This window comes from Pezoporus wallicus, unplaced genomic scaffold, assembly GCF_028554395.1.
Source record: "Pezoporus wallicus isolate ANWC-B61680 ecotype Strahan unplaced genomic scaffold, APGP_CSIRO_Pwel_v1 contig_6598, whole genome shotgun sequence".
Classification (NCBI taxonomy): Eukaryota; Metazoa; Chordata; class Aves; order Psittaciformes; family Psittacidae; genus Pezoporus; species Pezoporus wallicus.
The window spans coordinates 788,356-805,031 of record NW_026637213.1 but is presented as its reverse complement, the minus strand read 5'-3'; the positions used below and the strand labels follow the sequence as shown (position 1 = coordinate 805,031).

Here is a 16,676-nt window from a genome sequence, read left to right as displayed (position 1 = left end):
TGTTGTTCATACTGGCACTTTCCACCAAGGGGCTAAGTACATGTAGGAATATATCAGTACTTCAGCTTTGTTATACCAGTAGTTTAAAATATCTATTTCAGCTAATGTAGAGACAGAGTCAAAGAGACTGATCAACAGGCAGGGGAAAACAAATGTGTAAAATATTGCTTTGCAGTTCATCTGATAAAGGAAATACATAATGTGTAAACCCTGTGTCTCATCAGGCTGAGTCACATTTGTACAAGGAGCTCTGCTTCTCCCGTCCCTCACACTGTTATTTCCCCTGTAACATCACTTACCTCTGACATAAGCCAGTATAAGAAAGGTCAGGACAATGGTTTTTGCCTGTAGCAAGAGAGGACGTGTTAACCTATGCTAACAAGGCTGGACAACTGGAGAACATATTTATAAATGTATTTATAAAGATAAAACTATCTCCAAGCTTTCCATTCATTGCACTATTGTCAAATCTAAGAAGCTAAGACAACTGAAATCTACCAGCATGGAAAAGCAGGGCGACCTAACACTGTTGCAGTGACCTGCACATGAATGGTGCTGCACTCACCAGGATGGAGCTGCTGACGCTCTGCTTTGAGAGTGACCCCCTTGACTATGAGCTCCTTCTCAGTCTGTAGTCAAAAGAGGCTTCTCATGAACTACCATGAGTCTCTAAGCAGGGAGTAACTATGGAACTGGATATGTAAAAGCCAAACAGCTTTCACTGCTCGTTGCCCAACGCATGTTATCCAGCATCTAATACGGTTGGATGGATGCGTTCCCTCCCAACATCTTGGTCATGGGAAAAGATGCTCTGTAGGCTACGGGTTGAAAGCCAGCCAAAGCTGGAAGGTCTTGGGCAATAGGAGGGCTTCAGGGTGGGCCCGCAAGAATGTTTCCACTGGCACTATCTCATGTACACCACCTTCAATCTGTCTGAGGTTCACCTGAAAGGGAAGGTAGGCCCAGCCCAGACCTGGTTGCAGATGTTTGCAACTGGCCTGGAGTCTGCTTTGGTGTTTCTTCTGGGTTAAGGCCAGCGATTTGGCTCATGATCTTCAGCCTCAAGAGGCTGGGCTCAGACCTGGATCAGCCTTTCCAGCCATTCAGGAACTCACAAAAGTTGATGTCCCCTATCAGACTACCTGCACTTACCCTAGCTTTGGCCTGAGCTTTCGAGAAGAGGTTCAGACAGGGACTGTGGTGTTCGGTTTGCATTGCGCTGCCAGACAAGAATATCCTGTCATATGGAATCACTGAAAACTTAAATAGAATCCCTAAATCCCTTCTCCTTTCCCAAAGCTTTTTGCTGCTTTTAAGGTGCTAGTGAGCAGCTACCGACTCCTGCAGCAGAACCTGCAGGATTGAGTGGTCTTGGCAGAGTAAGCTGCAAAGGGCATTGTGTTTAATAAAAGGACTGAACTTCACAGCGGCCTTCCCTGTGTCTTGAAGTGAGATTTGGTCTTTGGATGTTAAGTGCTGGGCCGATGAGCATGGAAAACACAACTTTGCTTCCTGTGTCCCTCTGGCAGTGAGCAGGCAGGCACTTTTCTCCCACCCTGGGAAGCTCAGGGCAGATTCCCTGTGGATTCCTATTGTCCTTTCTAAGGAGGCATGATTTGCAGCGGTGCTGGGTGCCTGCAGGGGCAGTCCTGGTGGCTCAGCACCACTGAGAATCAGGCTGGGGGGTCCCGGCAAGGGCAGAGGCAGGGGCAGGGAGAGCAGGGCAGGGGGCAAAGAAGAGCATCGGTGCTTGCTGACGCTCAAGCACAGGCCTTCCAATGGAGGGACCTGCCGAAGGGGGAGGGCTCTGGGCCCCCACAAGTAAAACTGCACAGGGTCACAGTTAATCATCATCATCATCGTCGTCGTCATCGTCGTCGTCATCATCGTCATCATCATCATCGTCATCATCATCATCGTCATCGTCGTCATCATCGTCATCGTCATCTTCGGTGTTTATCTTCCCAGAAAGCACATCTTCTATCCAGTCCTCCAGCTCCTCCGCTGTGGGCAGGTCATCATCATCTCTGATATCCATCCAGATGCTGTCAGCCTGCGGGGACAGGTCATGGGGGGGTTAGTCACCCTCAGAGACACAGGCAAGAGATTCACTGCTGCTATGGATGCAGGGGTGGTGTTGACATTAGCTCCCTCCCTGCCACAGCCTGCAGGCAGGCTCAGCCATAGAGTCTCTCTGCCTACACCCTGGGATTACCACTTCCCCCTGAGGTGCTGTTGCTTCTGACTAGGGGCAGTGGGACTGGTCAATGGGTTCGCAGGAGTGTGTGGTGCTGTTTGACCTGGGTTGGGTATGTGCCCGCTGCCTGTTCCTCTCCTGCAGCAAGAGCATTGTCCACCTGATGCATTGTCTTCACCCTGTCTGGCCAGATGTGTGGACTCCAAGTCTACATAAAGAGAGCATAAAGAGAACTATGCCAGCTCCTCCTGCATCACCCCAGTTCACAGGACATCACAGCATTCCCCTCCATCCTTCCTTCCTTCCAGAGCCCTTCTGGCACCTCTTCCTTTGAGCCTTTACACCCTGCTGTCAGCAGCAACCCTTCTCCCCAGCCTCTATTACTATCCTCTTTGCCTCAGGATGTTGCTCTGGACTCTCCACGTGTGATGGTGGCTCCTTCTCTTTGAAGAGCCTTTCATCACATCATCTCAACCATGCTCCAGCTGAAGAACGATGAAAAACACAGATGCCCTGGAATGCAGGTGCCCCCTGCTCTTTCTCTCCAGCTGTCTGCATTACTTCCATAAACTAGGTAGAACAGACGAGGGGGAATTCAATAAGAAGATGCTGTCTAAATTGTGGCTGCTACCCAGGGACAGGAAGCATAGCTTAGGTGGTCTCTGAGGCCTGGAAATGCAAGGTTTTCTCTCTGCTTTGCTATAGGTTTCCTAGGTAAATGCCTGGGTAAGCCTCTTTCGCTTCGCTGTCTCCCCTCCATGAAACAGGATCAGCGTCCTGTTTTGCGGAGGTGCTGTGAGGTTATCTCAGTCAGTGTTTAATGTTGCAGAAGCAAGTGCTTTTCATATCTCATAAGACAAATACCTGCTTTTGGAAATGTATCCAGTTCAAATACACCCCCAGTTTGCACTGGGTGCAAATGCATCCCTGTCTGTGGTACTCAATTCTCTTCGGTTTATGGCTTGCTAAAAGGCCGGACCAATTTGTGCTCAAGAAAAGTTGTTTCTCCCTTACAATATTTGTCTTCCTTCTAAACCACTAAAACTGTAATAAAAAAGAGCCACAAAGAGGCATGCAGCTCCTGCTTCATACAAACGATCTTGTCCTCAACCTCAGGACTGTTCTTGAAGCAAAACCTGACACCTTTAACGAATGGGAACTGGAGTGGGCCCATTGCCCCTCGAGAAGATGCTGTGCACATACGTAAAGCAGCATGGTGCAGAGCACCATGGCCCTAATCCTGAGCCAGTCCGACGTGACAGAGCAGCGGGGACTGCTGGGAGCTCTGGTGTTTGTATTGGCAGGTTCTTAGAGGAGTGATAGGGTCACAGGGGTTATGTCCACCGAAGCCAAGAGCAGTGTTTATTTTTACTCTGTTGTGTAAGCTTCACTTTGTACCTGTGTAACTTGGCTGAATGCGGTGATGTAACACTGAAATCACGAAGTGAGCTCAGTGTTTGGTTTAGATAGCACCCTCCAACCCAGAGCCTTCTTCAATCTCTCTCTTGAGGAATAGAAAATAGGCTTAAGAGGAATTAAAGAAAAAATGCAAATAATGTAATCAGCCACCTGAAACACTGCCTGTATCAAAGCTAATGCACGAGTTTTCACAGGTTTCTGAGTGACGCTGGATAATGTGGCATATGTTCCTGCCTAATACTGCTTTCTATAGAGTTCTCTTGCCACTGACAATCCTACTTTCATGAATTTCTTCAATGGAGCTGTGACATGACTTAAACACGGAGAGCTGCAGTGAACATAATGCAGGGAGATACAGTGGACTAGTAATAAGGGGAAAAGACTGGAATACGTGAGCTCTGTTTCTGTCTTGCCTGTTCATTTCTCACATGATCTTAGGTTTCAGACGTTATCTGGGCCCTTTTTGCCTTTTACCTCTCCCTTCATAAGTTTCTAACAAGCCTTCACCCACTGGGTACTCACTCTCTAGGTGTACGTCTGCTTTCTGCATCACACCAGTGCTTTGCTTTCCCTACCATGTCCCCCATCTTGCAGCATTTGCTGTAACAGGAGGCACAATTGTACAGTACACCTTGCTGCCCCTCTTGCCCTGCAAAGCTACAGGAGAGAGTGCACAGGAGCCAGGAACAGGGTTGCTGGTGAGGTCAGGACCCAACCCCGGGTCCTTCCCTGCTCTCTCCTAATGAAACATCAGTTTCCCATGCAGTTGAAACTTCAGACACGAAGTCAAGCACCAAATTACAGCCACTTCAGCAGTGATTTATGCTTCCAGAGACACTCCCACACGGGTCCATTTTAAAGAGATTAAAACACGCAGCACTTCATCATCAGAAATAAACCTAGGGAATAAGTCAGCCAGGCTGCAGGATGGCGTGGAAACCCTTCACTGCCATGGGGTGTGGGGCAGACATATACCCTCTTCCCACCCAAACCCCTGCATGGCAGTGGCTGGGGAGGATGAATCCCAGTATAGCCCCTTTGCCACAGCAGGATCCCTTTGTTACCAGTTTATATCATACTCTTATTAAAGCTGTGTATTTATTTAGGGTTTTTTTTTCAAGCTATGCAGTTTCTCCCTCCCTGTCATCTGTTTGGGACCATCTTTCCCTCCTACATTCAAGCTGTGCTGTTCTGCTTCTGCTGCAAAAAACACGCTCCTTTTGCTACTCTTCTCCCCTAATCACGACTTGCTTTCCCCCCTACATGCACACTTTTCCTCCACAAACCCACCCAGGTTCAGTCAGACTGAAGCCCTGGAGCTCAACGTCAGAGGTGTTATGAACGCTGCACATGGGAATGGTGAGGTCTTTACACGTTTTCCTTGGGGAAAAAGCGTGTTCTGCCTGCACTTAACAGCAAAAATCCCACAGATTCCAGCAGACCTCAGATCCTGTCCTTTCTAGCACCCTCATTTTGGGATCGCTGGATTTCCTGGGTACACGCTACTCACGTCTGTGACGTTCACCACCCCGATCTGTGGCTTGAACAGGTCGATCTTGAAGGTCTTCTCCCAGTAGGTGATGAGCTGCAGGAGTGAGAAACAAAGCTCAGACGAGGGTGCCTGGATTAACAAATGCCTGTTGCATGAATGCACCCAGGAGAGGCTGAACACAAGCTTGAACTGCCACACATGGCAAAGGAAAGTGCCGGTTCTGGAGATGTTCCCGGGATACCTCCTTCACTGGGGGCAGACCTGAGCAAGCAGCTCTCAGGGATCACCCATTGCCCAGTTCTTCCCTGTTCCAAATTCCCTGGGGAAATCCCTGTGCTCATGCACACACCACCACACCAACCTACCCCCTTCCATGAGTTAAAACAGGAAAGGCAAGGAGCCCCTGCCACTCACCAGAGGGAAGTCATCGGGGTCAATCCAGACAATGCTCAGGTCGGGATTATCGGTGTTGTCCCTGGCAACCTGCTTCAGGACTTCCAGGAACTCAAACCCATCTGAAATGATACATGAAGTGCTGCAGCTCTCTCCTACAAACATCCAGGCACTTTTTGCTCCGGGGGGGGTTTCAACTTCCCTCTCCCCTCTGTGCACAGAGGGTTGTTCACAGAGCTCATTAAAACGCTGTCTGCCAGCCCTTTCTTCTGATAATAAGGCTTTTAATGTTGAGCATCCTCCCCGGGTACTGAAATTAGTTACACATGAATTAAGTCTCATAACCCTTCTGCAGACTGGAACAATGACACTGTTTTCTTGTGGCAAGGGAGCAATTGAGTCCCCAAGAGGCCAAAGCTTTTTGGCACACTGATGCATGAGAAGCACCAATGCTACGACTTTCCAGGAGCTGATGCTCATGGGTTTCCAACATGCCCATCAAAAACCAAGCCAGCAGCACTTTCCTGGAGCCACAAAGCAAGGAGGGAACAGAGTTAGGGACAAATCCTGGTGCTAAGGTGCAGGGGATGACTTTTCTTTTGCAGCCAGCTATTCATTTATACCCAGGACTTGAATCCTGGCTAGCACACCCACTAGTGTAGAAACCCAGAAGCATCCCAGCTCCCTATCCCAGCCTAGGCACTGGGCTCCACAATGCAAACAAAGCACAGGAAACTGCACTTCTTGACTGATGGAGAGTTACACAAGGAGGAAAAAAGCCTCCTACCTGGGTCATCTTCTTCTGCAAAGGCCACGATGTGAATTCCCTCCATGTCATCCTCCTGGAAACAGCAAAACTATTACTGATGGGCCAAGGAAGGAGAACAGAGTCCAACAGAGAAGTGATAGGCTGCCTTCAAGACACTGAGGTCAGGCTGAGCTGTGGAGGTATTAGGTTCTAAAGCAGGTAGTTTGGGTAGTGTTGCTGAAATCCTTCAGCTAAAAATGAGATGGGCACCACAGTGGCAAACGCAAAGGAGTGGTGCGGGATGGTGTGGCAAAAGCTTGCCTGCAGAGAAGGTCAAGAGCTCTCTAGCATGGGAATATGGGCTCACCTTCCATGCCTGAGGTCAACTACCCTCATAAATTTGCAGCTTTCAGGGAATGGTTTGCAGGGAAACAAATCTTAGAATCATAGAATCACAGAATGGCTTGGGTTGGAAAGGAGCTTAAGATCATCCAGTTCCACCCCTCTGCCATGGGCAGTGATGCCTCACTCTAGACCATGACACCCAAAGCTGTGTCCAGCCTGGCCTTGAACACTGCCAGGGATTCACCACTGCCAGCATTCACCACTTCTTTGAGCAACCTGTTCCAGTGCCTCACCACCCTCACAGTAACGAACTTCCTCCTTGTATCTAACGTGAAGTATCTGTCACCACTCTCAACTCCCAAATGTGCTCCTTTGGAGCCAGCAAAGGAGGTTTCTTCACAATGCAAGCGCTGAGGTGGCTCACTTTGGCCCCTTTGGGGAGGTGAAAGGTCTCTGCTTTAGGTGAGGGTTTCCACGACCAGCAAGGGGAATTCAGGGCTCCAGTGTGTGGAGGTTTAGAAACAATGGGCTGGTGGACTGCTTTTCTCCATGAGACATGTAAGTAGTGAGTAATGATATTGGCAAAGGCCAATGGATCTACTGGCTGGTTCATCATCTGCCTGCTATGAATGTCATCTCTGAATTATCCCACAGATCAGCTTTGCCTTCCTCACCCGCTGCCAGTCCCAGTTTCCATTTCAATTGGTTTTAATGCAAGAAAAAATTCCCATCTAAATGCTAATTCCTTTTCCCTTCTGAGCCCAGAGGTGACAAAGCCACCATCAAGACCTGAAAGGAACCCCCCCCAAAAAAACCCTGAATGATTAAGTGGAAAACATTATCTTTAAAAACAATAGCGGATGCTGGGCCTTTGTTGGTGTCTCCAGGGAATACATTTTCATTGGGGCATTCTAGGCAGATCTACTTGGGATTCAGACCACTTGCAGCTGGAAAAATCTACGCTGTTGTTTTTTCTCCACTGTCAGACAGAAAAGTAGAATATACATATATGTGTGATATATAATTATATATATAGCTATATAATGTAGCTGTATTCTGACCTCCAAGGCAGTAAACAAAACAAGGGTAACTCAAGTGAAGGCATTGATGATGTTTTGAATTTGCAGCGAGATCAAAATCCAGCCCATTGTCTCCTGTAGGTACAAGTCCCCTGCTCATAGTAGAGACAAGCTCTGTATCCCCAGGCTGCTAGTAAAGCAAACATCCCACCACTGACAATTCCCACTTTTCCTAAGGTTCAGTATGAAAGCAAAACCGCTCCTTGTGAAAGTTGGGTCCTGCTGCAGCCCCATGAGGAAACTTGGAGGGACCTCAGTGGATGTGGGAAGCCATCATCTATACATAATCTGTATTTCCAAACCAAATGAAAAGCTCTCATGCCCAAGTGACTCATAACTCCTGCTTCAGTGTGATTACCTCTCGTCTTGTTGCATTAAAGACTCCCAAGGTTTTTGTTGCTTTGGAATCCCTCAGCATTTCCTGTTCCACAACCAAGCAACGAGGCAACTGAATGCTGTTATAAATGTGATGAGCTTTTTGGAGGAATGATTGCATCTTCCTTAGCATCTGTAAAGCACGTCTCCAGCTTTGCTTTTCAGCATTTAGCTGCCATTCGAAGGGCCCTGACTAGCTATTAACATTGTGCTCATCCACAGCAAAGGGATCATTTGTTATACAAGATTTTTCTTTCATTTTCACCCATCCATTGTTTCCCACCCTTGCAGACCAGGAGAGTCCTCTGTGTGTGACTGGTACCAAACTGCTGCTTAGTTCTTCATAATCTCTCACTTGCAGCTTGCTTACACTGTGAGAAGCACAATCAATACACAATTTGCTCTGTAATCTCTATAATTAACTGAACTGCCTGCCCTCACTCGCATTTTGAGTTGTACAATTGCTCTGGTACAATTGCCATGAATCATCTGTTCAGTGCAATCATAGAATCATAGCATCAGCTCACTTGAAAAAGACCTTTAAGACCATCAAGTCCAACCTTTACTCCAGCACTGCCAAGGCCACCACTAACCCATGGCACTGAGGGCCTCATCTGCACAGTGTGTGAGCACTTCCAGGGACTGTGACTCCAGCACTGCCCTGGGCAGCCTGTTCCAATGGCTGATAACAGCGAGCAGGCCACTGAAGACACCCCACCAGCAGCAGTGACGCCCATTAAATGACATGGATCATCCTTGGGGAGGATGCTCTCCATAGCTATGTCACAGCCACTAAAGCAGCAAGACTTGGCACGCTTGGTTAGCTTTCCCTGTCCCACCTGTGGAGCAAACAGCACTCAGCTCAGCTGTCCACTGCTGCTAAGCAAAGCAGCAGTGGCACCCGGGCTTTACAGCCAATGCTTTCCCTTCTTCCCAAAGCAGGCAAAGAGGCTTTGCTCACGGGGAAAGAAAGATAATGTTGTTCCCAGCCAGAGACTGGGGCTCTTGTGGTTTCTTGTTGAAAGCTATCAGCGGACACCAGACTTCCCGCTGTGCGTGCTTACCCATGTCTCAAACATGTCCTCTGGGCGCAGCTTCCTCAAGGTGGCCCTGAAAGGAAGACAGAAACACTCTTTGAGGACACATCCAGCACCATCACGCGTGATGCTGATGGTGTCACGGAGAAGGTCACTGAGGCATGTTTGGTTGATGGCTGGAGTCAGTGTTGTCAGCCACTGCATTTTGAATGAAAGCAAAGGGGGCACGGTAGGTCAACTTATGCTTTTATTTATGGTGATAAAACCCTGCCCTTGCCCCTGCTGGAGTCACTGCAGCCGCTGTTTGTGCTTGGGAAGATGAGACCCTTCTCTGTGCTGGCATGTGCTGGTGAGTTAGTCCCACACATGGCAGATTGTTCTGTCCGTGCTGAGAGCATGAGGGGAACCATTCACTTTTGTCTTGCAGTCTCCGGGACATTCCTAATGAGCTTTGTTCCCCTTTTCTTCTGGTTTTACCCCAGCATAATTCCACCATAAAAACCTTTCCAAAACCTTCTGAGGCAAAGACAGAATAACCTCTGGGAAGAGAAGTTGGATCCTAATTGAATAGTAAACCTTTTGATACCCATACATAGCAGGAAACCTGTCAGAGAGGCTGGCAGTCTGAGGGGTGACTGGGGTGTTAAAGAGAACACAAGGAGAGAAGAACAAACAGTCCCTCACACCTCTGCTCACTGTAGCATGAGGTGTTCAGGCAGGTTCTCCAGCAGAGCAGGCCTCTCTAGTTGACCAGCCCCAGAAAGCTGTTGCAAAGAGAAGTATTGACGAATGTGGTCCTAGAACAGATTGGTAAAGGGAGTAGCAGCACGTTGGCATCAGTGAGATGTGTAACCTCTCGCTTCAGTTTGCTTCACTACAAGGGCAATGGAAACAAGGAGCATTGTTTTAGAGAGTTCCTGAAGGATCTGAGGGGCCACAGGTCTGAAGGAACAATGCCCTTATGGGCACAATGCCACCAGCAGAAGTAAAGTTAACAGACATTTGAAGGAATATGACACAGTAGCACTAGAGATGCGTGTAGCCTTTAAGTCATGGCCATGGGTCTGCTAGAGTCGCCAATGAGTGGGTGAAGGTCAAGGCAGTGAGTTGCCTTAAGAGGACCATTGGCCAAGGTCCCTTACTAAAGGCTCTCAGGAACAGAGCTTCAGTTAGATCAGAGGAGGGGTCCTCCTGTGGATTAATGACATTGGAAGATGAAGGTTGAGATGAACAATCAATTTTCAAGACAAAGGGAATTAAGATTCATAGCAAAGCACATGATTTGGCATGATCATATGCATAAGATCTTCTCACATAACCTGAAAAAGATGTGAAATAGGAATATAGCAGTGGCTGCTTATCGGATCCAGTTCTTTTACAATCAACACAGGTCTAACTACGAGGAGACACAGGGGGATCTCTGTGAGTTGAGAGGCTGCATGACAGATACATATAGCAAGCAATGCACTTGTAGAATAACCAACCCTGATTATACAGGTGCAACAATGGGTTCTAAATGAGTTCTAATTAACTATTGTCTTCAGGAGAAGGGCCCAAGTGTCACAAATTGGGAAATCATCTGCTCCAAAGGTAAAAAGAGGGTTACAAGCAGTTGGGAAATGACTGAGGAGTAAAACACATCATACCATTAAGCAATAGGCAGCTCTACTCTGCATTGCCACAGTGAGTGTATGTGTGATTCTGGTCATCCCATCAGAGAAATGATATGGAACAACTGAAAAAGGGACATGGAAACATGGCAGTGGTGAAGGCAGGTATGGAATGACCTCTGTGTGTGTGTGTGAGATTCAGCCGATAAGAACCCTTTATCTTATGAAAAAGGTGACTGAGGATGGGGTGGTGGGGCTAAAAATATTGGGATGGTAAAAGCTGCAAATGCAAAGCAGAGAATGGTCATTGGTCCTCACAACACAAGAGCTTAGAGGTGCCCGTGAAGTTTTTAAGTAGCAAGTATAAACTGAACAAATAGAAGTGTTATTTTGATACAGTGCATAATTCAATTGCCAAACTGGCTGCTTTCAGCATCAAAATAGAAAGGAGGTAAAAAAGCCTGTAGAAATGGAAGAGTAGTTACTAAGTAGAAGATCAGGGATGCAATTTTTGACCCAGCAAATCTCCTCATTGCTGATCGTCTGAAGCTAGAGATTCTGTCAGGCGAATGCATGTTATGTACCTCTACATGTCTTTCAAGACGCTTTCCCTATCCGTCCTCTGGGGGCGGCTCTTGGAGAAGGGAAACTCTGTCAGGAGGATTTGATCACACCCAAGTGTACCGGTTGCTATAGAGATACTCCAGATTTACTCTGGTTACTTCCCTGTGCTGTAGGAAGTGAGGTTTAGGTGAGTCAGGAGGGAGCAGGATTCAGCCCCCATGTTGCTATATCACAATTACAGAAAACATGGTCGAGGGTAGGATGGGTGTCTAACCCCAGCATTACGGCACGTGAAACAAACGTTAACCCAGAGACCTCTTGCTGTAGGCAGAGGAACTAGCATGTAGTTGGTATTAGTGCAGCCTCTCTTACCCTATTCCGTTCTGTCTTATCCCATTCTAGTCTAGTGTATTCTACTGTATTCTAGTCTATTGTACTATATTCTCTGTGAGACTCGGCATTAACTACTGTGAACATATCACTGTCAGCTCAGGGTTTTTCCCCTGCCATGCCACCACCTTGGTCCAAAGTTTGGGATTTCAGGCATCTGATTTCATGAGACACCTTTTAATTCCCTTCTGAGCCTTGACACTTGCAAAGTACATGGCCCATCCTCTCACTCCTACCAGGCCCCCCATAGCATCTTGGGGGGGGGGGGGGGGGGTGTCCACTGCAGTTTTGTGCTGGTGGAGAGCTTGTGTTCTTAGGCATTTAGCTGTGTTTGACACCTTCTTTTTGACAGAAAGAGCTTGAGAGAAAAAAATGGGAAGGACTGAGGTCAGGAAGTCCAGGAGATCAATGAAGTGACCTGCAAGTACATGTACATGGGATATAGAGGACCCCTTCATATGTCAGAAAAAGCAGAGATCTGTTTCCAAGTCTGGTAAATTAGGAATTCCAGAGATAATCTTTGTGTCTCTAAACCCTCAGTGTGTGAACACAAACCTCAAGCTCAGCCTGATTTTAGGGTCCCCCAGAAGTATTGATGGTCCTGCTTTTCTTTTCTGGTCTCTTAAAGGTCTGAAATGCAGATGCAGGAGCAGCAAATCACTCTGTGACTACCTTGTGCTGCATTCCTAATGGTCTGAAAATACAGCACCCCATGGGTAATTGTGCCCTTATATTCAACCCTGTGCTTTTACAAAGGATCGGCCTTTCCAGTCACTTGTAGACTGCGTCCCTAAACAACTGTGCAATAAATCTGGTTGCAGAAAGCATAGAGCATCCACAGCTCCTGCTGAGCTGATCAAACACTGTAGGTGCTCAGCACTATTGCCACATGAGGCCCAACACTGCCATAACAGCAGTGGCTTCCTCTCCATGCCTGAGGTCAGCAGGAACCTCTTAGTCAATCCTGGTTCCTCCAAGCTTGACCTGAGCTTGGAGCCTGCCTATGGACATAACTGGCATGAAGAGATGGATATAGGATATACCCATCAGTGATGCTGTTTTGGGGAAGGAGGGAACAGACCTAAATTAAAAGCATGGGCAAGTAGGGCAAGGTTTCCACTCTGCAGTGCCTGCAAGCCTCCCTGCTCCTCGAGGGAGCAGGAGGGAAGCTCTGTCACAGCCCCATGGTAGTGGGCTCTGATTGCAGCACTGACACTTGCACCTCAGGGAGTGGGAAAAGATCAGCCAAAAATCTCAAACCTGGGTCAGCAGGTGCTTGTCATCCCAATTTTTAAGGAGAGGGATGCTCTACGGGGGCAAGCCTGTGATGCCAGACACCTTTACCTGCTTCCCATGGCCAGGAGTGTCCTGCATGCTACATACCTTTTGTGCTCCTTCACAAATTCCACCAGCTCCTCTTCTGAGTAAGGCTTATCAGGGATGTGAACAGGCTCATCCATAAATGGTTCATAGAAATCCACCTCATTCATCTTCAGACCCAGCTTCTTGGCAACCTGTTGCAGTGCAGATGGTCAGAAGTGAGTGAGCCTGACGTGCCTCTTTGCCTATCCAGAGTTTCTCCTGGTCAAAGTGCTTGCTCTGTCTCAGAGCATCCACTCTCAGCGATGGTCAGCAGAATATGAATGGATCTTTCCTTGGTTATAAAACTATGGAAGCTCTCTGCACTACTGGCCTCAAGCACTGAGGCAGAGCAATGCCAGAGTCAAGCTCTCACAAACTTAAAGGGACTGGTTTCCAAACCCAGGTCAGGACCTGCCTTCATGCTGCAGAAATGGCCTTTTATCTTGCCACAGGGACAAATCCAAATTTGGACACCACAAACCACAGCAACACTGAAAATGAGAATCTGAAGCCTGATATTAAACCTGGGAGCAACCTGAGCTGCTGGAAATCAGGTGGTGGAGTCTGTGAGCTCCTATGGAGGTCCATGGATGCTTACCCCTTTGTCGAAGGTGGCAAAGAACTTGACGTATGGTTGGAAGTGTTCAGCAGCTTCTTCAAATGCTTTGTAATCTGGAAGGAGAAAAGGGGAATGAAGAAAAGATTTCATCGGTGGCTGATCAGCACAGAAGGCACCAGGGAAGAGCAAACATAAACTATGGCAAAATACATCAGATGATGGCACTATGCTTCTCCCACCCTTCCAGGGTTTGCATGGTGACTGTCGCCAAGGCATGCTTTGCCTGCTGCAGGAGGAGGGAGCAGGAAAGAGGCATGTTTTTATTGTTACTGGTATCGGGTCCTCAGCTGGGGTCAGGAAGGGTGCTCTCAGCCCAGCAGGAGCTCTTTACAACGGGTATTTCCCACCTTTCTCCAAAATACTTATTAGTGCCCTGCAGCCCATCTTGAGTGAAGAAGAAAGCTGAAGGGAGAGATGGAAGGGCTGCTGTGGTGCAGCAGACCTGGTGATATGTTGCTTGTTCGGGTAGGAATACCTGTCTTTTTGCTAAAGGCAAGCCTTGCAGGCAAGGCTTTTCAGCACTACCTGGAGAGCAAGGGGAGCACTCGGGGCTGGCAGAGGAGACCACTGGGGCTAGTCAGTGAGAGTCTCTGGTGAGGATTTCTCTAGGCTGGTGAAAGATGGTGGTTTGAGTTGCATGTCTCTTGGTACATGGGACCAGTGTCTTCTCAGCCTTGGGGTTCAGTGAGGAGAAACAAGTCAGTGACTCAGCTGGGCTAACCTAAGATGCCCAGCTTACTGCTGCTGTATGTTTGCCAAATGAGTACTTAGTGTGTGTCCCTCTCTTTCCCTTTTCCTCCTTCCCTCTTTCTTTGACCTGCTCCTAAGAGGGGGAGCTTTGCTTCTTTTAGGCCTTCAACCAGTGTAACTGTAACCTCATCTGACTCTGAGTAACATAGGCTTACTTTACTTCAGGAGCCCCTGGATTATCACCTCCTTCTTTTGCCAACAAACACCTTGCAGGAGGGTCATCACTGTTGGTGTAAACATAGGCTTATGCATGGCAAGAGCAGAGATTTGCCTGCAGCTCCATCTCATCTTGCCATATACCCCCAACACCCTTAGCGTTCATGCAGAAGAACCAATGCCCAAGCCCCAGAGCCCCCAGTCAGGCTCCATGCCCCACGACGAACATATTTATCTTACGTTCAGAGTCTTCTCCTTTGAAGTAGCCAATGAGTTTGATTTCCTCATCGATTCGGTCAAAGGCCTGAAGCTCCAGCTTGCTGTTTATGACCTCCACAGGGTCTTCTAGCACCTGCCATGACAAATGCATTTGATAGCAGAATGATTTGCAGCACCAACCTATGCCTGGCAGTGTATGTCACCAGCAGGGAGAAGGAGGTCACCCAGTTTCTCAGCTGCTGGAAACACTACTTAGTGTTCTCTGCCTTAATGTGAGAAGAGAGGTGCAGGTCACCTTCAGAGGGAGCCATTAATAGGTTCACTGCATATGTTGAAGCATCAAGAGGGAATCTGGGAGAGGTCTCAGTAACCCGAATTGGTGCTGAGGGACCTGCTGTGATGAAAGACAAAGGGTAGCAATTGCAGCTGGCTTTAGTGGGGCTGAGAAGAAGGGAGAGCAGGTGAATGAGACTGATATGGAAGCTGTGTGCTTGCATATATTTGTTTTCAAGTGTCATTCGCTGGAACAGGTCATTGCAAAGAGCTTGCTTTTGGAAAACATTAAATCCAGCACACCAGAGGGTGGCCAAACAGTGTTTTGGAGCAGTGGAAAGTCTGGATGTGAATTTTCCTGGCTCATCTTCCTATGCAGAATGGCTTAAATGCATGCTTTGGCCCTGGACATATCATAGTTGATGAGGAAGCTGGAAGACCTATCTGCCACTTCAGCATGTGGTTGATCCAGACTTTATTTCTGTTTTCTCTATGAGCCACTGCTGATGAAAGGATTCGGTCTGGTTATTTTGCCCAGCAATACTGGTGTAAATCAGGTGTGGTTTCACTAGGAAAACAGAAGTGCAGGCAGGCGACTCACTATACAGCCTGCAGCAGAGCAGAGGATCTCTGGGTTTGTTTTCCTTTGAGATCAGGCTGTCCCGGCACCACAAAAGTGTTTGTTTTTACTTCCCTGCTTTGCTGGGATTTTCCTTCTTGAGTGGAAAACGCACAAACAGAAATCCTTGCTCTCTTCCTTTGTTCACAGAACATGGCTTTTCAGCGGCACACCGCAAATCACAGCAAGCAAAACCTCACTAAATGCCTTACGCCGAGCTCCTTGTGATGGTCATAGAATCACAGAATCATAGACTGGTTTGGGTTGGAAGGGACCTTAGAGCTCATTCAGTTCCAATCCCCTGCCACAGGCACTTGCACTAGACCAGCTGCTCATAGCGGGAGCTTCATCTCAAAGGAAAGCCAAGCCCCTGCAAAAGGCTTTCACAACAAATCAAAGACCATGGTTTTGGGCTGTTGCCTTTCCTAGGAATAAAATTTTAATAGAATTGCAACATGCTGATGAGGGAGTCAGCATCTCTTTTGCACTTAGGCATAAAGGTGAATAAATGCGTCCATGCACAAGAGCAGGCAAGAGCATCCCATCCCTGGCAGCATTCAAGGCCAGGTTGTATGGAGTCCTGAGTGACATGGTTAAATGTGTGGTGTCCCTGCCCGTTGCAGGGTGATTGGAACTAGATGATTTTAAGGTCCTTCCCAACCCTAACTATTCTATGATTCTATAAATAAGTGTGAGGGCCTTGATCTTCTCCAACTCACGGCAGTGCAATTCAGGAAGTTCACTGAAGAGGCAGTAGTACACTGCTCTGCTTGAGTTATTGTGTCTAGAAAGGGGCAAATAGTTTGCAGCATATGCAATTTCAATGAATTAAACTCTTTTTAGATGCTCTGAGAATGCAACTTCCTGGGTATGTTTTTTTATCAACTTTAAAAAGAAAGAAGTGTGAGATTTTGCAAATGGCAAAGTGTTTGCAGGCCAGCTTGTTGAGGTGGGTGACTACCAGTCAGTTATGTGGGATTGTTACTTGATTCTAGTCAAATACACCATAAACAGAAAAGAGAGCAGAGC

General features: G+C 47.7%; 1 protein-coding gene across 1 annotated transcript in view; it reads right to left on the bottom strand.

Annotated features, from left to right (window-relative positions):
* Positions 1-397: 397 nt before the first annotated feature.
* CASQ2 (calsequestrin 2) overlaps positions 398-16,676 on the bottom strand; it is a 30,912-nt gene continuing 14,633 nt past the window's right edge. The window contains exons 4-11 of the mRNA XM_057404132.1: positions 14,777-14,888; positions 13,610-13,683; positions 13,033-13,163; positions 9,113-9,158; positions 6,289-6,343; positions 5,523-5,623; positions 5,127-5,201; positions 398-2,053 (exon numbers count right to left, since the gene is read on the bottom strand). Of these exons, the coding sequence (XP_057260115.1) occupies positions 1,844-2,053; positions 5,127-5,201; positions 5,523-5,623; positions 6,289-6,343; positions 9,113-9,158; positions 13,033-13,163; positions 13,610-13,683; positions 14,777-14,888 (804 nt within the window). The 3' untranslated portion in view covers positions 398-1,843. The remainder of the gene's footprint in view (positions 2,054-5,126; positions 5,202-5,522; positions 5,624-6,288; positions 6,344-9,112; positions 9,159-13,032; positions 13,164-13,609; positions 13,684-14,776; positions 14,889-16,676) is intronic.